The following is a 24,176-nucleotide window of genomic DNA, read 5'->3' on the forward strand; positions in this document are numbered from 1 at the left end:
TGGATGGTTGTTCTTGTTACTTTCTGCTATATAACAAATGGCCACATTACTTAGCAAATTAAAATAATAATCATTTGTTTGCTCGTGGTTTTGGGGGCCATGAATTGAGGCCAGGATTGTCTGGGTATTTCTTCTGCTTCATATTGTGTTCACTGGGTCTCTTATGTAATTTGTGGCCGGGGCTGAACGCCTAAAATACCTTCTGTTTATGATTTGTTCCTTGGGAAGTTATCAATTCCTTAATAAGGATTCAGGTTGGCTCCACAGTAATGGTTTCTATGACTCTTGATTCTGCACACTGGGCTTTTGAGTCCATCCTCAAGGCACACTTCCTTGTCCTCAAAAAGTGTGCTGTTTTGCAGTTGATAATTTTTTCTCAACCAGTTTCTTTCCCATAGAAGGTGGGGCACCTAAAAGCTTCTTTTCATTTTTAATTATAGTCTTTTCAGTTCAAACTGGTGGTACTTTCACCAATATGATTTTCTTTTAAAAACATTGTGGGCTGTCTCTGCTTCTTATTAAGTTCACTCCATTAGACAAAGACTATCCTCAAAAATATTTGTGAGAGAGTTGCTATGGTCTATTCTGAGGTCTTAAAAGAGAGAGTTGCTAATGCATCCTTGACACATGACCTTGACACTGAGACCAATATATATGTATTGCAGAGATGAATATGTATAGTAAAAATATAAACCTATATATGAGATGTATACTTAATTCGTGATATTAGTGTTCTTGGGAGATGAAGGAACTGAGGAGGGAAGGTGGGGAGATTTCAATTATTTCAGTGGTTTATTTTTAATAACAGTTTTATATAGTACCAAATATTAACTCTTATTCATTTAGATTGAAATATCTTGTTATACTAGAGGGCCAGTGCATGAAAATCCGTGCACTCCGAGGTCCCTCAGCCTAGGCCTGCACCCTCTCGCAGTCCGGGACCCCTTCGTGGATGTCCCAACTGACAGCTTAGGCCCGCTCCCCAGGAGGAGCGGGCCTAAGCCACAGTTGGACATCAACGTTGCCGTAGAAGTGGGAAAGGCTCCTGCCACTGGTGCTGCACTCGCAGCCATCAGCCTGGCTTGTGGCTGAGCGGAGCTTCTCCTGCGTTGAGCGTCTGCCCCCTGGTGGTCAGTGCGCATCATAGTGACCGGTTGTTCCTAGTCGTTCTGCTGTTAGGGTCAATTTGCATATTACCCTTTTATTGTATAGGATCATCCTCTGTATTTTCAATATTTTAAAAGATTATCAATAAATACAAGATCAGTTAATGATTTATTACTTGACTAGAGGCCTGGTGCACGATATTCGTGCATGGGTAGGGTCCCTAGCGGCTGCCAGGTGCGGCCTCCCTTCCGCCAGCCATCTGCCCGCCCCGCCGATCTGATCGCCACGCCACCGCCTGGCTCATCCTCTGCACCCCTGCCTAGCCCCTCTTGCTGTGGCCCCCAGTTCCCTGTCTGCCGGCAGCCCTGCTCCTGCTGCTCCCATGCATTGATGGCACCAGCCCCGCTTGCACCCACTGATGATGCAGAGCGATTGGGGCCAGCGCCGGCAGTGGGTGCAAACAGGGCCGGTGCCATCAGCGGTGTGAGCGGCGGCTGCTGCCCCGATCGCCCTTTAGGAGCAGGGGGAGGTGAAGAAGCCCTCAGGGTGATCGGGACCAGCAGCCACTGCTTGCACCTGCTGACGGCGCTGAGTGATTGGGGCTGGCAGTGGGTGTGAGCGGTGGCTCCAGTGTCGGCAGTGGGTGTGAGCAGGGCGGCAGTGGGTGTGAGTGCCAGGCGGGACTGTGGCACGTGGGAGCAAAGAATTTTCAGTAACTACTAGAGGCTTGCCCTGATGACAGTGACTAGTGCCCCGCCTTGGTTTGGTGCCCCCCGCTCACCTGCTCCACCATCCCGCGGTGGCTGATGCCCTCCATGTTCTGTGCTCTGCCACCTGCTGCTGAGGCCCGCCATGTTCCGCATATGCCCCTGGTGGTCAGCACACATCATAGCAACCTGTTGTTGGGTCGTTCCACCGTTCGGTCAATTTGCATATGAGGGTTTTATATAGACAGATTCTATATTTTCATCTAGATAGTAATACATTTTGCATGGTTATTCTAAGTTAGATAATTAGATGTTCATTTAGAGATTATATCTCATCTTTTTTCAAGCTTTAAATTTTTTTTAGAAGCCATTGAAATAAAACTAATTACATTTGTTCTTTGTTTTAGGAAAATAATATTGAGACTATCGACTGTGAAAATTTGGAAAATCTCTGTGTTGTTCTTCTTAATAAAAATAAACTAACTTCTTTGCATGGTTTGGATGGCTGCACTAATATCCAAGATCTTGAACTTTCACATAATAAAATCACTCGAATTGGTGAGAAAAATGGAATTTTAATATATAGACATTTATTTCTTATCATTATATATTTTCATTTATTCCTATTAAAGAATAGGCCACCATCCATTATTTGTTTATTTTATTCATGCCATACTTATTTAATCTTTTATCCTTATTTACTAAGAACATAAAATAATTTTTAAATTTTACAAAAGGAATATGTTCCCACCACTGACAAATGGGTAATTGTTAGTAGTTCTTGCTATTAGTATAGGCACCTTCCTGTTCCTTTCCTTATAACCAGTATTGATCTGAGCTCTAATGGGGAATATAATACCCCAGGTTGATGCCATCATTTTTTATGGATCCTGTGCTTTCTGGTGGGAACTGCCAGAGTTATTTGTAGTAAACCCTTTTATCACTCCATCACTCCTTTGCTTGCCTACATACATCACTTGTACTAATCTTTTATTCTTTAGCTAAAGCTACTAATACTACCTAGAAGAAATAATTCATCTTCCTAATCTTCTCCATCACTCCATTTGTATATCTATGTACCTATATATCTGTATCTGTTTCCACCTTCATACTTTATAATTCGTATAATTCAGCAACAAAACTGTCTTTTTTTTTGTTTAAGGCCAGTCCTTCTAATTCTATAAATATACCTGTCAGTCTCCTCTGGCACCTTACTCCATCATTTATCACCTGTTTTATGTCAAGTTCTTCCTCTTGCCATTCACTTCTATCCTCACCTCATCTCTCTTACATTTTGCTGTCAAGTTTTGCAGTGTTCTATTGTTGCTGCACTTGTTACTACTCAACTTCTTTAGTCTACCAACTGAAATTCAACTTACTTCTAGATGTTTCCGGTGTGATAATCTATATATATAAAAGCCTAAGTGACTGAACAACCAGTCGACCGGTTACTATGATGTGCACTGATCACTAGGGGGCAGACACTCAATGTAGGAGCTGCTCCCTGGTGGTCAGTGTGCTCCCACAGTGGGAGTGCCACTCAGCTGACCAACAGGCGCTAGAAGTTGGGCTCATGGCTGGCAAGCGCAGCTGCAGCAGTGCAAGCCTCTCCCGCCTTCACTGCAGGGCTACCAAGCAGCGGCAGCGGTAGGTGCAGCGGGGCCAGAATGAGGAGGAGCAGTGTGGCACCTGGCCCAGGCTCAGACTCCTTCCTGGCCGCCTGCCACCTCACGCACATACTACATCCCTCAGGGGATGTCGGACTGCCAATTTCGGCCTGATCCTCGCAGGTCCCCCAATGGGTCCCAGATTGTGAGAGGGTGCAGGCCAGACTGAGGGACCCCACCGGTGCACAAATCTGTTCACCGGGCCACTAGTTCTAATGTAAAAATCTTATATTATTTACTACCTGGCTTACAATTTTGTTTTTATTATTTAACTTATGAAATGCTCAAGGGACATGATAGGGGCTTAAATAATGATTAATTAATAATCAAAGATTGCAAAAAATCAGGAACTAAAAACTTTATTCTGGTACAATTCTAATGGCTTAAATTTTTGAAGCCTCCCCAAAGTTCCATCATTTTCATCTCCTGTCTCCCAGAATCATTAAGAAAGTGACATAGACTGAAACATCAGGGTCTGTATGGGAATAGATGGGGAGTAAAGGCAAGTCAACTTTCTATGCTTAGCCCTGGTTCTACTTAGGCCTCCTCGATATTAGTTTTATTTGTTTGCTTATGTTTTGTTTTGTTTTCTTTCATTTTTATAGTGTTGAAAATTTCAAACATTTACAAAATAAATATATGAAGATTCCACATAACCTGTTCAACATTTGCTTTATCATTACTTTTGGTTTGTTCTTACTTTTTCTTTTTTTAAAACAAACCCCAAAATTATATAATTTTCACCTTCCATGCTTCAGTAGATGGTTTTTAATAATATGGCCCATTCTTACTTAACCACATGCATTCTGATACCAATTATAATTAACTAGAGGCCCAGTGCACAAAAATTTGTGCACTTGCGGGGGGTCCCTCAGCCCAGCCTGTGCCCTCTTGCAGTCTGGGACCACTCGGGGAATGACCACCTGCTGGCTTAGGCCTTCTCCCCGGGGGATTGGGCCTAAGCTGGCAGTCAGACATCCCTCTAGCAGCCCGGGAGCCCTCGGGGGATGTCCACTTGCCAGCGGGGAGCAGGCCTAAGCTGCAGTCGGACATCCTTAGTGCTGCTGAGGAGGCAGGAGAGGCTCCCACCACCACTGCTGTACTGGCAGCTGTCAGCCTGGCTTGTGGCTGAGCAGAGCTCCCCCTGTGGGAGCGCACTGACCACCAGGGGGCAGCTCCTGCATTGAGCATCTACCCCATGGTGGTGAGTGTGTGTCATAGTGACCAGTCATTCCCAGTCGTTCTGCTGTTAGGGTCAATTTGCATATTACCCTTTTATTATATAGGAGTGCCTGGCCAGCCTGGGTGAGGGGCTGATGGCTGTTTTCAGGCTGGCCACAGCCCCGTCAGTGTGGGGGTCCCCACTGGAGTGCATGGCCAGCCTGGGTGAGGAGCTGAGGCTGTTTGCAGGCTGGCCACAGCCCCTTCAGGGTAGGGGTTCCCCCTGGGGTGCCTGGCTAGCCTGGGTGAGGGCCTGATGGCTGTTTGCAGGCTGGCCACAGCCCCTTCAGGGTGGGGGTCCCCACTGGGGTGCCTGGCCAGCCTGGGTGAGGGGCTGATGGCTTTTCGCAGGCTGGCCACAGTCCCCAGCCACCCAAGCTCCCAGTGGAGGCTGGCTGGAAGCAGGTGTCTGGGATTTATTTATCTTCTATAATTGAAACTTTGTTGCCATGAGCGGAGGCCACAGCTGGCTCAGGGCTGGCGGGAAGCTTGGCTTCCTCCATCGCCCGGGCAACCAAGCCTCCTGCTTGCTCCAGCTACGTGGCTGCTGGCCGCCATCTTGGTTGGGTTAATTTGCATATAGTCGCCTGATTGGCTGGTGGGCATGGCTTAGGGTGTAGCGAAGGTACAGTCAATTAGTATCTTTGTCTTTTATTAGTATAGATGGTGATACCTTGTATAAACTGATAATATGTACTCCAGTTTTTATTTTTCAAAATTTTCTGAGTTGATTTGAATCATAATACAAGAAATGACCACATATTATATTACATAGGTCTTTGAAGTCTTTCCCATCTGTAGCAATCCTCCCACTTTCCCTCCCCCCCACCTCAACCACTGATTTATTGCAGAACCTATACTAATTATCCTGTACAATGTCCACATTCTGGATTTGTCCATTTACTTCCTTTTAGTGTCATTGGAATTGTTTCACGAAGCCCTGCTTTTAATGGCCATGGAAGTTACTGCAACAGTCTTGATTAGGTTTACATTGAGTCATTTTAGCAGGACTTTTTCATGGGTGGTGCTCTGTGGCTTTTATTAGGAGTCATAGAGTGTTCGCTTTGCATGTTACTACAGTTGACATTGAGTAGCTTGTAATAAAGTTCTTCACCAACTTTTTCATATTGCTTCTAGCCATTGATTACTGTGGCCTGAATTAATTAAGGCAATTGGGGATGCAAAAAGTAAGTTTTCTAATTTGATCTTTCCTTCCATATTTTTTTTAAAAACTGGGATCCTTATTGAATAAGAACTATTTGGTTATCTTGAAATAGTTTGTAGAGAAAATACAAGAATAAATGCCTATCTTTGTATAGAAAAATTTTTACATTAAAGTGCTAGTGGCCTTTGTTGCCTTTAGTGGTGCTTTTTTGTTTTATTTATTTTGCTTTATTTTATACCTGTTTTCTCTCCTTCCCCTCACTTTGGCTGTCTTTCTCTCTCCCTCTCCCATCCCCTCTCCATTTTTCCCTTTCTTAGTATTCTTATGAACTCATAAATTTTTTATCAAACAGAATATTTCAGTTAATTGCCTTATTATACATTTTGACATTTAAATTATATTGTGTAATTGATTTAAATATTGATAATTCAATTCAAATTTACTTTTTAAACTTGATAGTATTTCCTTTCTCTTCCACTGTAACCCTTGTTTGATAACATTAACATAATTATTTACTATCTCTTACAATATTCATAAAATAGCTTTAAAAATAATCCCAATATCAATAACTATAAAATTACTAAATTAATTTTAAAATTTCTTTGCATTTCTTTTTGCCCTTGGGTTTTGTTCCCCAAAGTGAAACCTAAAGTTTTTTTATCTTAGTGATTATGTTATGAATTTAAAATATAATTAGTTTTTTCCCCATTTTATTCAGTATTATTTTTGATATGTTATACAGTAGGTTTACAAAGAAAAACTGAATTTTTAAAAATATATTTTTATTGACTTTAGAGAGGAAGGGAGAGGGAGAGAGAGGTAGAAACATCATTGATGAGAGAGCATCATTGATTGGCTGCCTCCTGCATACCCCCTATTGGGGATTGAGTGGCAACCCACAAACTGGGCATGTGCCCTGACTGGGAATCCAACCTGCGGCTTCTTGGTGCATGGGTCGATGCTCAACCACTGAGCCACACTGGCTGGGCTGAAACTGCATTTTAAAAAGGCAAACTCAAAGAGATTTTGCTTACATGCCTTTTTTTTCACTGTTCTCTCATCTATTTTTATATATAGACTAGTGGCCTGGTGCACGAAATTCGTGCATGGGGGGGGAGTGTCCCACAGCCCAACCTGTGTCCTCTCTCAATCTGGGACCCCTCAGGTAGGGTCCCTAGGCCTGGCCAGCGATCAGGGCCTATTGGGGCTTTCCTTCCCCCTGCTGCTGGCAGCTGGCCCCGCCCCTGCTGCTGCCACTGCTTGCCATCTGTGTGGTGCTGTCCCCCACCTCCCTGCCAACAGTTGCCTCCCTTTGCAGGCAACAGGAATGGGGTGCGATTGCTGGGCTGGCCTGGGCCTTCCTTTGTGGGGTGAACAATCAGGGGGCCCCCAGATCGATTACCGTGCAGAGGGAGGCCCTGCCCACCCGCTGTAGCACTGCCAGCCAGGTAGCCTGGGCCTCCCTCTTTGGGGAAATCACGCCCCCCCCTCCCCATTGATCACCTCACCGTCTGGTGGCATGGGCCTCCGTCTTTGGGGCAATCGATCGTGGAGACCCCCCATTGATCGCCCCACAGAGGGTGGGCTGGGCCTCCCTCTGCGGGGCGATCATGGGACGATGGCGAGCCTCCCGACCAATCGCATCTCACCCACCTTGGCTGGCCTGGCACCAGTGGGTGTCATAGCGTGGTCGTCCAAAAGGTTATCTGGATGGTCCTTCTGCTGTTCGGTCGTTCGATCGATTTGCATATTATGTTTTTATTATTATAGATGATTTTGTATATATGTTTATATAACATGTATGTATATATAAATATGCATTTTCAGATATGTAAAAATATACTTGTATATGCAAATCCTTTCTCAAATATAGAATATTTTAAGTACTGTGCCTTTCTTTCTTACCTTTTTTCACTTAACAAGCCTGAATATGGCTTTATAGTATTCAATTTGTAGATAGATCAGAGTGTATTTCACCAGTCCTTGACTAATGGACATTGAATGGTTCCTATTTTCCTACATTGCCATAATGTCATTTCACACTTTATCAGATATATCTTTGTTAATTTCCCACACTTTATATTGTTGGGGCAAAGGACATCTGTGATTTAGGAAGACAGTGCAAGATGCATTTTATATAGGTTGTATAATTTTGTATTCCTATCACTAATGCATGCTACTACCAGTTTATGTTGTTCTTTTATTTTTAGTAAAATATTTAATTTCTTTATCTTTTTCACTGTTATTGACATAAATACTTAAATCTATAAATTTTCCTCTGAGTACTACTTAATGCATAACTTTTCATTTATAGGTATTTTCATCAGTTCTATAATTTTATCTTTTAGCTAAGATTTTAAATTTGCATATGAAAAGGACTTTTTTGCTGTTATTTGTTTCTAGTTTTATAGCATATAGTCAGAGAATAATTTTATGCTATTTCTGCTTTTTGGAACTACTGTGATTTTTCTAATTGTGGTCAATTTTTAGGAATGTTTCATGTATACTTGAAAAAGAAGTTATTTATTTTTATTTCAATATAGTTCTACCTTGACCACTTGTTTTAGGTATTTATATCTATTTAATATATCTTGGGCTATAGGATTTGAGGTAGCTTAAATCTGTCTGTTGCTTATCAGCGTATCTCTTTTTTTGTGTCATTTGGTTTCTGCTTAATGAATGTTGCTCCATGCTGTTTCATAGATTTTCTTAACTGAGTTATCTTCGTTGTGAATTTTAGCCTAGAAAATTATGTGCCCTTTTTTGTCTCTTTATTGCTTTTGAGATTAAATTCTACCTTGTCTAACAGCTTCTTTTTGTTCACGTTTACCTTTTTGGCAATTTAAAAAAACAACTTTCTTTAATTTTTCTGAATCACTGTGTTTTAGGTATGTCTTTATATACAGCATAGATTTGTGTTTTAAATTTTGATCCAAGCTTAAATGTTTCCCCCTCATATATAGACCATGGTCATTTGTATTTATTAACTTAACTGACATAATTGGTCTCAGTGCTGCCATGGGGCTCAGGGTAATGCTCTCTCTTACTGGTGGGAGGCCTTGTTGATAATACATGGGTTCTTCCACCAATAGGGCACCTTCATTTCTTACTTGTCCATTCTGTTTCCCTAGGATTCCCTCTGTGGATTCAGCCTAGAATGTGTTGGTTCTGGATACTTACTTATTGCCCCATTTAGAAAAAATCAGCTTGTAATTTCTTTATTTCCCATTTAAATGGGAAGGGTAATTTGTAGGTATTTTTTATTTCTTTTTGCTCTCTATGAAAATCTGGAGGAGGTATGGAGATAGTTGGATCTAGGCAGTCACATCATTTCCCACATATTTTAAATATGAGGAAAATACAGTTGTTAGCACAAAGAAAGCTTTTGTTTTGGAAATGTTTCAAAAAAACACCTTTGAAAATAGTATAATGTATAATATACTTTAATTTGTTTATTTTCCTGCATATCTGTGTTGCCTACTTTAGGACTACTCATGACTTCTCCATATGGAAATACTGATACTTTTGATACAGAATTTTTATTTTAAAATTTCAATGTAATATACATATAGGAATATTTTGTTGTTTTTGTTGGAATGAAGGCAAGTGCATTGAGATGTATGTTACTGTATTGGCACACAGTACAGCATGCTTAAAAAAAATTGAAAGGCTGTTTGTAAGAAGAAATGCTTGAACTCTCATTCACTTCACTTTCATTGCCAGCAGTGCTGTATGGGATTTTTTGTAGGCAGTGGATTTCCTGGGATAGGGTATCTGCAAGATTTATGTGAAAGCTGCCATCGTATTAATTGATGTACCTGAGGTATCTCTATGTAGTATAGAGCAAACAAGGTAAAAGACGTCTTTGCTGTCTGTTGGGTACAATGAAAACACTATTTATTGAGTGTGAGAAGAGTATACCTGAGAAAGTAGGTTTTCTGAAAACCAGTTGGAGTCTGTTTTTCATCTTCAGAAACTGCTTACAGAGATTCTGGTTAAGCTAAGTGAAAAGCATAGATTTTGTCTTTCAATGATAAATTGATGCTGAAAACTCTTATGACGGGGCACAAAGATAGATTTGTGTTTATAAATTAATAAGTTACTAATCCATGCTATATTTCTTATGTAGGTGAAATAACATTGGAAGCAATACCAGATAGTTTATATCTGTAGTTTCAAGTTTAATTTGTTTCTAATTCTTTCTAAGCTGTAGTTATTGCAATAGTTAATATGTAATGTTAGTGCTAATTATACTTTTTATGATAAAACATTAATGTACATTTTCATTTGACCTTCTTTACATTTAAGTGAATGAGAAGAGCTACTGCATCAATTTATTTAAAACAATTATTGGAAATTATTCATGCTCAGTGTTTTCCATTCTAATTAAACTGTTTATAGAAATAACAACACACTATGAAATTTTCTTTTTAAATGCCTGGGGAAGGGTGTGGAAGAGGGAGGGGGGTCATTGGGGAAAAAAGGGGGACATCTGTAATACTTTCAACAATAAAGATACATTTTTAAAAGGTAATTTAAAATTTAATTCTCTAAATTAAAATTACAAAGTTAATATATTTTTATTATTGCCTTTAATGTTTAATTATATTGTGTGCTGTAGCTATGGAAAGAGATGGTTTTAATTATTATTATTAACTAGAGGCCTGGTGCACAAATTCATGCACCAGTGGGGTCCCTCGGCCTGGCCTGCGGAATCGGGTCGAGACCATCTCTCTGACATCCCCTGAGGGGTCCCAATTGCGAGAGGACACAGGCCAGGCCGAGGGACCCCACTGGTGCATGATCGGGACCAGGGAGGGACGCGGGAGGTTGTCCAGCTGGGGAGGGGCCACAGGAGGTCTCCAGGTCATGTCCAGCCCATCTCTCTCAGTCCCGATTGGCCGGACCCCAGCAGCAAGCTAACCTAGTGGTCGGAGTGTCTGCCCACTGGTGGTCAGTATACGTCATAGCAAGCGGTTGAGTGGCCTTAGCATATCATTAGCACATTACGCTTTGACTGGTTGAATGGACGACCAGGCACTTAGCATATTAGCCTTTTATTATATAGGACTAGAAGCCCGTTGCACGAAGATTCGTGCAATAGGCCTTCCTTCCCCTGGTTGCTGGCACCGGTTTTCCTCTGGCACCTGGGACCCAGGCCTTTGGTCCGGCTGCAGCGAGGCTTGGCTTTTCCGCTGAGGCCGCAGCGGAGAAGCCAAGCCTCTTCAGTCTTCAGTCTTCAGCCATCTTTGTTGGGTTAATTTGCATAGTCACTCTGATTGGCTGGTGGATGTAGTGGAGTGACACCAATTTGCATGTTTTCTTTTATTAGTGTAGATTATAACAAATATAAATTAAAGTGTTATTTCTAATATATATATATATATATATACATATACATACACACACACACACACACACACACAAATTATTCTCTAGCCAAATTTAGTAAAAAAGAAACTATTACATTAGGATATATAGGGTCATATAAATTTTGAAGTAATTTAAAGAATACCATGTACATTTTTCTATAATATCTTATTATTGGTTCTATATTGGTAGCAAGTTTTGATACTAGGATATTTTTACTTAATGCACAAAATAATTGCTTTAATTTCATTAAGTTCACTAGGTTGATGATTTTAAAGATGGATATATTTTAATCCAACAAGCTATTTTATTATACTGTTTTATTTAGAATGTTTTATGATTTTTCTTTGAGTTACATGGCTATCTTTTATAATTCAGTTAATTTGGGTGGATTTCAGTTTAAGTGTTAAGGTTTATTATATCATTATTATGTACATGCTTTCTTTGGTAAAGCATTTTGTTTTGTGCAAATAATGTGGGAAAATATTCATTGAATAGATGCTCTAACAGTGATTATTAAAGTTTACAAAATCTCTGTGGGAAACCTTTTTCATTTTGAGTATATATATATATATATATATATATATATATATATATATATTAATGAATGGCCAAAGCAAATGAAAAATAGGAGATGTAGAATTTATAATCTAGTTTTCTTTTTTTTTTTTATAAATATATTTTATTGATTTTTTACAGAGAGGAAAGGAGAGGGATAGAGAGTTAGAAACATCGATGAGAGAGAAACATCAATCAGCTGCCTCCTGCACACTCCTTACTGGGTATGTGCCCACAACCAAGGTACATGCCCTTGACAGGAATCGAACCCGGGACCCTTGAGTCCGCAGGCCGACGCTCTATCCACTGAGCCAAACCAGCCAGGGCTAATCTAGTTTTCTTTGTCCCTCTCATTTTTATGTCAAACTTTATTGACTTTCTAGTAGAAACGTTTGAAACTAAATTAATTTTGAAAAAATTTGTATGACAAAATTGTTTTATAAATTTTTACAGAAAGAAATACAACTTAAAATAATAAAGTAATAGATAATTTTTTACCACTTGGCATTATTGTATGCTGTATTAAATAATTTGATTTCTCTAGAATTGCTGTGAGTTAGATACTATTAAATCTTTTTTTTTCAGGTAAGATAACTGAAGCGCAGAGAGGTTCAGTAAATTGTCTAAGATCACAGTTAGTAAATGACAAAGTCAGGATCTGAAACTCATCAGTCTACCTTAGTATCTAATTTTTTAATTGCCTCATACTACTGCCTCTCTAATAAATATGCATTTAATATTTAATATTTTTACTTTTTTGTTACATTGTACAATTCTTTATGCTGAAAAAAATGTAATGATTTCAAGGTTTATTCATTAATGAATTTACTAATGAGCAAATTTATTAAGCACTTATTATGTGCTAGCACTTTTCCAGGCACAAGAACATAGCACTGGAATATTGCTGAGGATGCAGCAATAAACAAAACAATTAAAGATCCTGAATTTCACCAGGATTATCCTAGTGATAAATATTTATATAGAGAGAAAGAGATTAGGGGTAAATGGACATACTTCATTTATTGAATATTGGACAACATGAAAATAAGTATGATTTTAATGTATAAGAGGAAATAATTATTTTTATTTTCTCATTGATGAAGCTTCTGATCTGCTATTTTAGGAAATCTTTAATCTGGAAAATATGTTTCTTGGATGCAAGCAATTAACTTTTTCATTTATAAATTACAGGTAATAACCTTCCTAGAAAATATTGTAAATTAATGGAGCTACTAAGAGGGGTTTTTTTTTTTGTTTGTTTGTCTTGTTTTTTCTCTGCTGCCTTATTTTTGCATCATATCACTTTATGGAAAAGTGACACTAGTATATAATAAGTATGAAAGATACTGAAATAATTCAGCATTTTCACAAAGCTTCATTGCTATATCATGGCTCAGGGAAATGTGCCTAAGCTGATTCTTGCTACCAAATGTCTCTGGAACTTTAGAAAAATAGTGAAGTAAAAATAAAGCTCTGGATAGTTTGCTTGTAGAAATGTCTTTCGTTACATATTTAGTGAATCCTCTGGATTCCACTAGATGGTGCTGGCTTTTTAGGTTTTTTTATTTTATTTTTTAAATTATATTTATTGAGGTAACATTGGTTAATACAATTATGGTCTTCAAGTGTACATTTCTATGACACATGATCTGTGTACTGCATTGTGTGCCTACCATCCTGTGTCAAATCACTGTCACCATACATTTGGCTTCCTTTACGGTTTACTACTTTCAAACCCCCTTGCCTCTGGTTACTACCATGCTGTTGTCTGTGTCTGTGAGTTTCAATTTTATATCCCATACTAGGGGCCCAGTGCATGAATTTGTGCACCTTGAAAGGAACTGTGGGCCGTCAGGCTGCTGCGGGCACAGGGGCGGATCTCGGCCCATCCTCTGCACCCCTGCCCGGCCCCTCCTGCCGCAGCCCCTGGTCCCCTGTCTGTCAACAGCCCTGCTCCCACTGCCACTGCTCCCATGCACTGATGGCACCGGCCCCGCTCACACCCACTGATAGCGCAGATTAATTGGGGCCAGGCCGGCACCATCAGAGGGTGTGAGCGGCAGCTGCTGCCCCTCAGGAGCAGGGGGAAGTGGAGAAGCCCTGAGGGGTGTCAGGGCTGGCAACCGCTCGCACCCGCTGATGGTGCCGAGTGATTGGGGCCAGCACTAGGCACAAGCAGCAGGTGCGAGCAGTGGCTCTGGTGCCGGCAGCAGGTGTGAGTGCTGGGTGGGACTGCGGCACGTGGGAGCAAAGAATTTTCAGTAACCACCAGAGGCTCGCCCTGATGACAGCGACAGGCTTCCTGCCTTGGTCTGGCACCCCCTCCCCCGCTCACCTGTCCACCATCGCGCCGTAGTCGATGCCTGCCATGTTCCATGCATGCCCCCTGGTGGTCAGCGCATGACCGGTTGTTGGGTTGTTTGGTTGTTCCATCGTTCTGTCTATTTTATATATATACATATGAGTGAAATCGTATGGTTCTTAGTTTTGTTTTGTTTTCTGATATTCTCAAGATCAATCCATGTTGTTGCAAATGGCAGTATTTCATCTTTTCTTATGGGTGAGTAGTATTCCTTTTTATATATGTACATCTTTATTCAGCCATCTGTCAAAGAACACTTTGGTCATTGCCATGTCTTGACCACCGTGAATAATGCTGCAGTGAACATAGGGATGCATATATCTTTGTGAATAAATGTTTTCAATATTTTTTCTGGTATATACCCACGTGAGGAATTGCTTTGTTCTTGTTTTTTGAGGAACCTCCATACTCTTTTTCTGCAGTGACTGTACCAGTCTACATTCCTACCAGCAGTGAATGAGAGTTCCTTTTTTACAGTGGTTCGCAACCTTATGGCCCTTTAAATGCAGTTCCTCATGTTGTGACCCAACCATAAAATTATTTTCGTTGCTACTTCATAACTGTAATGTTGCTACTGTTATGAATCGTAATGTAAATATCTGATATGCAGGATGGTCGTAGGCAACTCCTGTGAAAGGGTCGTTCGACCGCCAAAGGGGTCGTGACCCACAGGTTGAAAACCGCTGCTCTACAAACTCTCCAACCCTTGTTATTACTTGTCCATTACCAGATGGCTTCATTAGCAAATTCTACCAAATATTCAAAGAAGAGATGATATCTATCTTTCTCAAATTCTTCCAAAAAATTGAAAAAGAGGCAATACTTCCTAACACATTTTATGAGGCCAACATAATCCTGATACCAAAACTTTGCAAGGATCACTCCCAAAACTACAGACCAGTATGTTTGATGGGTACAGATGCAACAATCCTAAACAAAATACTGACATGTCGAGTACAACAATGCTTTAAAAAATAATACATCATGATCAAGTGAGGTTTATTCCAGGGGAAAAGGAAGGTTCAACATATGCAAATTGATCAATGTAATACACCACACTAGCAAAATAAAGATAAAATCACATAATCTCTTCAATAGATGCAGAAAAGCATTTTATAAGCTACAACATCCATTTGTGATTCAAACACTCAATAAAATGTACACAGAAGGGAAGTACCTCAATGTAATAAAGGCCATATATAACAAACCCTCAGCAAATATCATACTCAATGGTGAAAAACTGAAAGCTTTCCCTCTAAAATCAGGAACAAAACAGGATGTTCACTCTCACCACTCTTATTCAACATAGTTCTGGAAGTCCTAGCCAGAGCAATCAGGAAAGAGAAGGAAAGACAAGACATCCAAATTGGGAGTGAAGAAATGAAAATGTCACTTTTTGCAGATAACATGATTCTTTACATAGAAAACCCTAAAGACTCAACCAAAAAACAATTAGAAACAATAAACAAATACAGTAAAGTTGCAGGATACAAAAATAATGAACAAAAATCCACTGCATTCCTATACTAGCAATGAAATTTCAAAGAAAGAAATGGGGAAAAAATAATTTCTTTTGCATTTGCAACAAAAAGAAAAATAATACCTAGGAATAAACTTAACAAAGCATGTGAAGGACCTACATACTGAAAACTACAAAGCATTATTGAAGAGATTGAAAAAGACACAATGAAATGGAAAGTTACTCAGGGTCATGGATTGGAAGAATCAATATAATAGTTAAAATGTCCGTATTACCCAAAGCAATATACATATTTAATGCAATCCCTGTCAAAATCACATTTTTTTTCTGCCCTGGCCAACATGGCTCAGTTGTTTGGAGCGTGTTCCTGCACACTGGCAGGTTCAATCCCCATTCGGGAAATGTAAGGGAGGCAAGATATTAATCAGTCTCTCTCTCTCTCTCTCTCTCTCCCTTTCTCTCTCTAAAGTCAATAAAAATAATCCCAATGACATTTTTTTAAAGATACAGAACCAAAAAAATGATCAGATTGGTATGGAAGCACAAAAGTCCTTGAATAGCTGAAGTAATACTGTAGTTTTGAAACACAACACAATGCCTAGTACAGAGCTGAAAGGCATTTTACAGATCTGCCAGTCTTGGCTTGGGCTTAGTTTACACATGGAAAAACAGACCCACATAGTTTTCATCTAACTCCTGGCAGAGGTGGGGCTAGAATCCAAGTTTGCTGATCCCTGTACCAGTATTCTTTTTCCCCTGCAACATGTATGATCCTGAAGCACTTTTTGCATTGAAATTAAAAATCTCAAATGCACCTCGGCATGTTTGGAGGTGACTGTCAAACATACTAAACAGCTAAGGATGTAGATGCTTACCAAACACTTATTTAGTGAAAACCTCCAGCCTAATTTAACATTTGTAGTTTGGCTGTTCCTTACAAGCGAGTTTTTTGTTTCCTTTTTTCTCCTCTGGCAGGAATGTTTTTGAGACCATTGGCTCATTTCAGTGGGAGGAATTCTTTGAAAAAGATATTTGTAGCAAGTATATCCAAATGCTAACTTTGCCATGGGCAAGGGCCGTTTGCGGGATAAACACACTTGGCTTGAGTTTTATTTTGTGAGACCTAGAAAACTTTTAAAGTGCTAATAAAGAAAACATTGTAGCAGTAATGTCTCAAGAATATTTAAGCAATTCTTTGTATTTATTACATTTAAGTCCTTTGAAAGTTTTTTTGGCTATTGTTTGTTTTTGTTTTGTCTTGGATGCAGAATGGAAGAAATATCAGAAATTTTTATTGGGAGAAAATAATTTTCTTAGGTATGTTGAGGAGTAATGGTCTTCTAAGGTAAGGCTTGCTATAAGTCTATTTTGCTCAGTTTTCATTTTTCATTCAACAGCAAAGGATTTCTAAGATTAAAAGAGGAAGGGTGGTAACTTATTCTAACTTCCTCCCCATCTAAATTTTCCCTTTTGATACAAATGCACTGACTGGATCAAATTACTGCTTATTCAGTTATATATATATATATATACTAGAGGCCTGTTGCACGAAAAGATTCGTGCAATAGGCCTTCCCTTCCCCTGGCTGCCGGCACTGGTTTTACTCCGGCACCTGGGACCCAGGCCTTCGCTCTGGCTGGAGCCGCCTTCAAGCCTTTCGCTGCTCCGGCCAGAGCCGCCTTCAGTCTTCACTCCGCCGCTTTGCGCCTACGTATATAAATTAACCGCCATCTTTGTTGGCGGTTAATTTGCATGTCACTCTGATTAGCCAATGGTGGGCGTAGCGAAGGTATGGTCAATTTGAATCTTTGTCTATTATTAGATAGGATAGATGTTTATTCAGTGTGTATTAATACCCTATTCCTTCTTTAAGGTTTACCTCAAACAGTTCTCTGAAGACTTATTTGGTCACCACAATTATAGTTTTTAAACTCCTTGTTTTCAATGAATATAATTGTTACAGGAAACAATAATAGCTATCATTTTTAATATCCGGTATGTGACAGTGTTATACAATCTCTGTGTTTTTTTTTAATTCAATCTTTAATGTTCAGATTATTACAGTTGTTCCTCTTTTTCCCCCCATAGCTCCCCTCCACCCGGCTCCCACCCCACCCTCTGCCCTTACCCCCCCCCCCACTGTCCTCATCCATAGGTGTACGATTTTTGTCCAGTCTCTTCCCGCACCCCCCACACCCATTTCCGCGGAGGGCCTCTGGGCAGTGGGCACGAAGCGGCAGGGGGTCGGGGGGAACGCTTGCCTCGTCGCCCTGGCGATGAGGCAAACGTTCTGCGCCTGGCCGCGGATGGGCCTCTGGGCCACTGAGAGCCTCTGGGCAGCAGTTGCGGAGCAGCCAGGCCCCGCAGAGAGCTACTGGTGCACGGATTCATGCACAGGGCTTAGTTTTACTTATAATATTTCTACAAGTCCTATTTTTAGTATGTATCTTTAATGTAAAAATTTGTTGTTTTCATTATTATTTTTACCAGGCTGTCTGACAAATTCTAACTTTGATTTGTAGCAGTTAGTCCCTAATAATTGTGTAATTCAATAATTAAATGCAATTATTGATATATTTGTGTTTAAATTTACTATCTTACTATTTGATTCTATTCGTCCTTCTGTTTTGCTTGTTTTTTTTTTCCCTCTTTGGTTTGATTAACGTTTTAAATTATCCAATGTTTCATTTCTATTATATTACCAGTTATATAGTATTATTTTACTGTTCTTTTGGTTTACTATAGATATTACATTATGCCTTCTTGATTTACCAAATCTAAATTTATTTGGTACTTTCCTTTTTATTCCCCAAAGCAATGCTAAAGTCATAGAACACTTAAACTTCATTAGCTCCCTTCCAACTTGTGTGTGTTTGTGTGTGTGTGTGTGTGTGTGTGTATGTGTGTGTTTGGAATGCCTTAAGACGTTATTCTTTTATAAATAGTCATCATTTGGATTCACCCACTTTTTTTAAACCTTCCATTGTTCTCTATTTCTTCTTTCATTTACCATATTTCTTCAAGTACAGGTCTGCTGGGATGACTTTTTTCAGATTTTATTTGGTTAAGTATGTTTTTAACATAAGTATAGACACATACACACATTTGTATATGTACATATGTATATTTTGCAATATAGACTTAACAGTTGGCATATATTTTGCATAGTGAACATATTCCATTTTATACTAGCTTTCCCTGCTCAAGCTGATATGAAATAACCTAATTGTTGATCCTTGGAAGATAATATTCTTTTCCCTTTTTAAGATTTTTCTTTTGGTTTATTATTTTCATGAGTTTACTTTGATGTTCCTACTTGTGGTCATCTTAGAATTTATTCTGCTTCAATCTATCATGCCTCTTAAGTCTGTGGATTGGCATCTTTATACAGTGTTGAAAAATTCTGAGTCATTTATATATATGGAGAGAGAGAGAGAGAGAGAGAGAGAGAGAGAGAGAGAGAGATCCCCTTTATATCCCATAATTCTATTATAATCTTATAATTATATTCATGATTTTTAAAAAATTTCTTTTGCATCTCTATGCATCACTCTGGATGTTTTCTTGTGACTATTGGAAGGTTAAAGTTGGTGGTACACGGGCAGGCTAAAGAGCAATCTTAGATGGCTAAGAAAGAAAAATTAAATTTATTTAAAAAAAAGAGGATGGGGAATGGGATATCCAAAGGGAAGGGCTACACAGCACCGAGCCAAAGGGTGCTGGGTCCATGATGGCAGCAAAAATGTACCTAGGACAGTGAAACAAGGAAGGGCATAGAACAGTGATGGCGAACCTATGACACACGTGTCAGAGGTGACACGCGAACTCATTTTTTTGGTTGATTTTTCTTTGTTAAATGGCATTTAAATATATAAAATAAATATCAAAAATATAAGTCTTTGTTTTACTATGGTTGCAAATATGAAAAAATTTCTATATGTGACACGGCACCAGAGTTAAGTTAGGGCTTTTCAAAATGCTGACACGCTGAGCTCAAAAGGTCCGCCATCACTGGCCTAGAAGATGCAACAGGAGAGCCTGGGCTGGGCTGCTTTGGCTCACTGAGAAGTCAGAGAAAAGGCCTTGGAGACAGATTCTAGGGTGAGCCCAGGTGGAGCTGCTGCTGCCCATTGCTCCCTGGTTGCAAGTCTCATGGGGTCCCTAAGAGTAAAGAAGGGAGAAGGGGTGGCAGGGACGTGCTCCCCTGGGGGAGAGCACCCACTGGGTCCTTTGTCCTGAGCATATTTATGTCTCTTTGGCAGGTGGAAATCTTAGGGGAGGTTCAGGGGAGGGTCTCAATAGAATATTTACCAGGTGTCCTCTTGCAGGGTCATGCTCTCCACTGATTAGGTGGTGCCAAGGCAGGGGGTCATTAGTCAATATATTAGGCTGGTCCTGAGGCAGCCACAAGCATCACTTGTCTGGTTTTGCTGCTTTTCTGAGCCCGGAGTTGAAATACATCTGAGGCCTAGATGCTATATTTAGGCAGAAAAAGGTCAGGGGGTCTAAACCTTATGACTAGTGATGCTAGGGGAGAATAGGTTACCTTGGGGGTGAAGTTCTTGTTTTCCCAGTTTTGTTCCTTGCTAGTCATCTAGGGCTTTCTACCCTGGTGAGTTTCTGTACCTGGCCCATCATCTTTGCTCTGCTCATGTCTGTCTAGCAGCTATCTATAATAATATAAGTATAATATGCTAATTAGACCAGACATCCTTCCAGACATCCTTCCGGACATCCTTCCAGACAAAGCCAGGGCTGGAGGGAAGCCAGCCCAGGTCCCCGGTGCCTGCGGACGGCTGGAGGGAAGCCAGCCTGTGTCCTGGGTGCCTGCGGGTAGCTGGAGGGAAGCCAGCCCAGGTCCCAGATGCCAGAGGGAAGCCAGTGCTTGCAGCCAGAGGAAGGCCCACTCTTGCACGAATTTCATGCATCGGGCCTCTAGTTAGTTTATAAAAACTCTCTTTAGCTGTGTCTAATATAATAGCCAATCTATCCATGAAAGTCTTATTTGTAGTTATTGTAGTTTTTCACTTTAGAATGTCTTTGTTTCTTTTATTTAGCATTCAATTAACATTTTATAATATCTACTTTGTAAATTTTTGTATTTTACTTTTATGTGTTTAACAAAGTCTTATTAATTTTTGTATCTGATAACAATTATCTGATTCTCTGTGGATGGCTTCTATTTTCTGTTGATTTTCTTGGTTTTTGTTCACACGATGTTATGTACTTGCTTTAATTTTTTATTTTTATTTTTTTTACAGTCAGAGTACACTAAGAAAAAACAAAACTGTATAATTCATTTGAGGCTATGATGCTGTTATTTTCCTCCAGAGGTCTTTACTGTTTGCACTAGCAATCTAGTGCAGCTAAATCTATATATAGAGAGAGACTATTTAAAGCTTGCTTCAGTACCTTGGAGCCATTCTATATTTGAATTAATGTATAGCACATGGAGGTCCCAACCAAAAGTAAAGTAGGGATTCATGAGGCCTCCTTCTCTGAGGACATCCCTCGAGCACATGTTTTGACTCCCTAGTGTTGCAAGCCATCTTTTCCTAGAATTAATAGATATCCCTAAATAATATGCTCATTTCACTTTTTTGGAACTTAACCCTTTTCTTCTATATTATTTTAGTTATTAAATGCCTTGATGTTTATATTTTGTCATTTTTTTTTTCTGGTTATCAATAAAGAATTGTTTCTGATTACCTAACTACTCCGTATTTACTGTAAACAGAAAGCCTTTGCTACATTTTTTTATTCCTCCCTCCCCCAACCTTGTCTTCTTTTGAGTTGATTGGTGTGTTTTTCCTCATTTCCTCTTTTTTCCTTTAAGATCTTAAATTACTTTCTCCTGAGATTGATCCTTAGAAGTTTCTTGTAGCAATAGTTGATAGAAAACTCTGCCAGATTTTGTTTATATGCAGGTTTCTTTATTTAACACTCATATTTGAATCATTTAACTGATTATATTTTTAATTGAATTTTATTATCTTTCAGTAATTTTCAGATACCATTCCATAACGTTCACTGTTGCTGTTAAAAGTCAGATGTCAGTTACATTTCTGAAAGTTCTGAGAGTATTTTCTATGCCTTTTTATAGTAATTTTCTTTATTATTTTTGTTATGTGCTTTTATTCTGATGTGTCTTAGCTTTTATTCTGATGTTTCTTTTTCATTCATCCTGCCTGGGGTTTGATGCAATTAATGAATATGTAGCTTGCACTCTTTAATTATTTGGCTATTTGTCAGCCATTATCTTTTCAAATGTTTTTTTCTTATTTTTTCTCTCCTTCTGAAACATTATATATATATATATATATATTATATATTATATTTTGATATATATAATATATATATATTGATCCTTTTTCCTCCCTCTAGATTATATATATATAATTATATATATATATAATTGACCATATATATAATTACCTATATACGATTATAAATATAATTGATTATAAATATAATTGATTATATATATAATTGATTATATATAATATATGTTTATATATTTATAAATTATATATATAATTGATCTCATATATATATATATATATATATATATATATATATATATATATATATATTAGAAGGCTGGTGCACAAAATTTGTGCACAGAGTGGGGGGGGGTCCCCTCAGGCCGGCCTGAACCCTCTCCCAATCCGGGACCACTGGCTTCTAACGCTTACCTGCCTGCCTGCCTGATCGCCCCTAACTACTCACCTGCCTGCCCCATCGCCCCTAACTGCTCGCCTGCCTGCCTCATTGCCCCTAACTGCCACTTGCCTATTTGCCCCATCGCCTCTAACTGCTCGCCTGCCTGCCTGATTGCCCCTAACTGCCTCTGCCTTGGCCCCCACTGCTGCGGAAGGACGTCTAGAATGACATCTGGAAGGTCATTTGGCTGTCTGGTCTAATTAACATATTACGCTTTTATTATTATAGCTACCTGTTGAAATTCTGACCTGCTATGAATCCTGGTTATTGAGTTTTTAATTTCAATTCTAATTTCCATGTGCATCTAGTTTTTCTGGAATTTATTGTTGCTATTAACTCTTATTTATGGTACCTTATTTTGTTGTATATTTCATGTGATTTTTGAGGTCACCTATTTATTTCCCTTAAAATTAAGGCTTTAGGATGAAAGTTTGTTCTTTAAAGAGGATTTTTCAGATGCAGGGAAATATAAACAATCTAAAATAATTTGTGCTACATTTTATGGGGACAATTTCTGATCACAATTAAAATTAATTTTAGCTGCAAATTTATGAGAGAGTCAACTTGGGTTTTTATTTTAAGAAGTAGATTTTTCCCCTTTTGCTGAATTCTGAGATTTGAGACAGATAATTTAATTATTTCCTGTCCTCTGGTTGGATATAAGTGGTTGGGCTTCCATATATATGTGGAATTGTCTGTTTTACTTGTCTACTATAGGTGAATTTTGAGTTTTGCCTCCTCAAACTGTGAGGCTATAGAAATTGATCTTCCTATTCATCAGATTGAACTAATTTTCTCACACTGAAAATTGGCTTTACTGTTCTGCTTATTCTCTTTTCCTACCATATTTATTTAGATTTTGAACTGCAAATTGTTTACTTTCTAAACAACTCATTTGGAAACATTTTTAAAAATCCTCTTCCAGTTTTGTCAGATATAATATAATTTGTGTTTTTCAATGATTTATTAAAACTTGTGCTTCTGATTTATGTATTTTTTTTGTTTTTTGTTTTTTATATTTGACCTCACAATTTTCATTTTTATTTTGCTATGGCTCAAATTCGTCAACTTTAAAATGATTACTTCAATAACTGTAGATTTGGTATGTATTATTTTTACATTGAAGAAGCGATATAGAATGGACACTATTATTGTAATTAGTTACCAATATGTAACAACTTTTTTACCTACATAACTGTTATGCCCAGATTTCAGGATCCCCAAGAAACCAACAGGGAGCCAGCAGTCCGATGCAAAAGCATAAGAGTCTGTATTTCAAGCTAGCTTGAGCTCCCCGTCCACCAGACTCACCGACACATCGGCTAGCCAAGTGGCCAAGAGAGAGAACCCCGCCTAGAGACGGGTTTTAAAGGGGGGGTTGGAGTAAGGGGAGGAGAAAGGACTGTGCTCTGCCGATTGGCCAGGCGCAAGTCAATGTCTTGTTCCTGGGTGTGGCTAGCAGAGTCTTAGACTTCTGGGAAGAAGCTCCTTGCCAAGCACGTGGCCAAGGTAAGATGGAGGACGTAGCCCTTACCCTGGGGCAAGATGGAGGGCGTAGCCTTTACCCTGGGGCAAGGTGGAGGGCCTAGCCCTCGCCCTTTCATTCCCCCCTTTGTCTTGGAACTTCCAGCTCAATCATGAGACGGACTGCATTTCTATTCCACCGTTGCTAGAGGCCCGTACTGGGCATATCTTAACAAATGGTCTGGTGGAAGGGGAAGAAACCATTTTAGCTTTAACAACTTCTATTGAAATAGGATTTTTCTTCTTAAAATTCCTCCATGGCTATCAAAAAGCCAAATCAAGATTAATTTAT

At 39.2% G+C, this 24,176-nt stretch overlaps 1 protein-coding gene across 1 annotated transcript in view; it reads left to right on the forward strand.

Annotated features, from left to right (window-relative positions):
* The window catches only part of LRRIQ1 (leucine rich repeats and IQ motif containing 1), a 189,406-nt gene that overhangs the window by 28,262 nt on the left and 136,968 nt on the right, over nucleotides 1-24,176 (forward strand). The window contains 1 exon segment of the mRNA XM_023749734.1: nucleotides 2,222-2,372. Coding sequence (XP_023605502.1) covers nucleotides 2,222-2,372 — 151 coding nt within the window.

Source organism: Myotis lucifugus, unplaced genomic scaffold (assembly GCF_000147115.1).
Source record: "Myotis lucifugus unplaced genomic scaffold, Myoluc2.0 scaffold_9, whole genome shotgun sequence".
NCBI lineage: Eukaryota > Metazoa > Chordata > Mammalia > Chiroptera > Vespertilionidae > Myotis > Myotis lucifugus.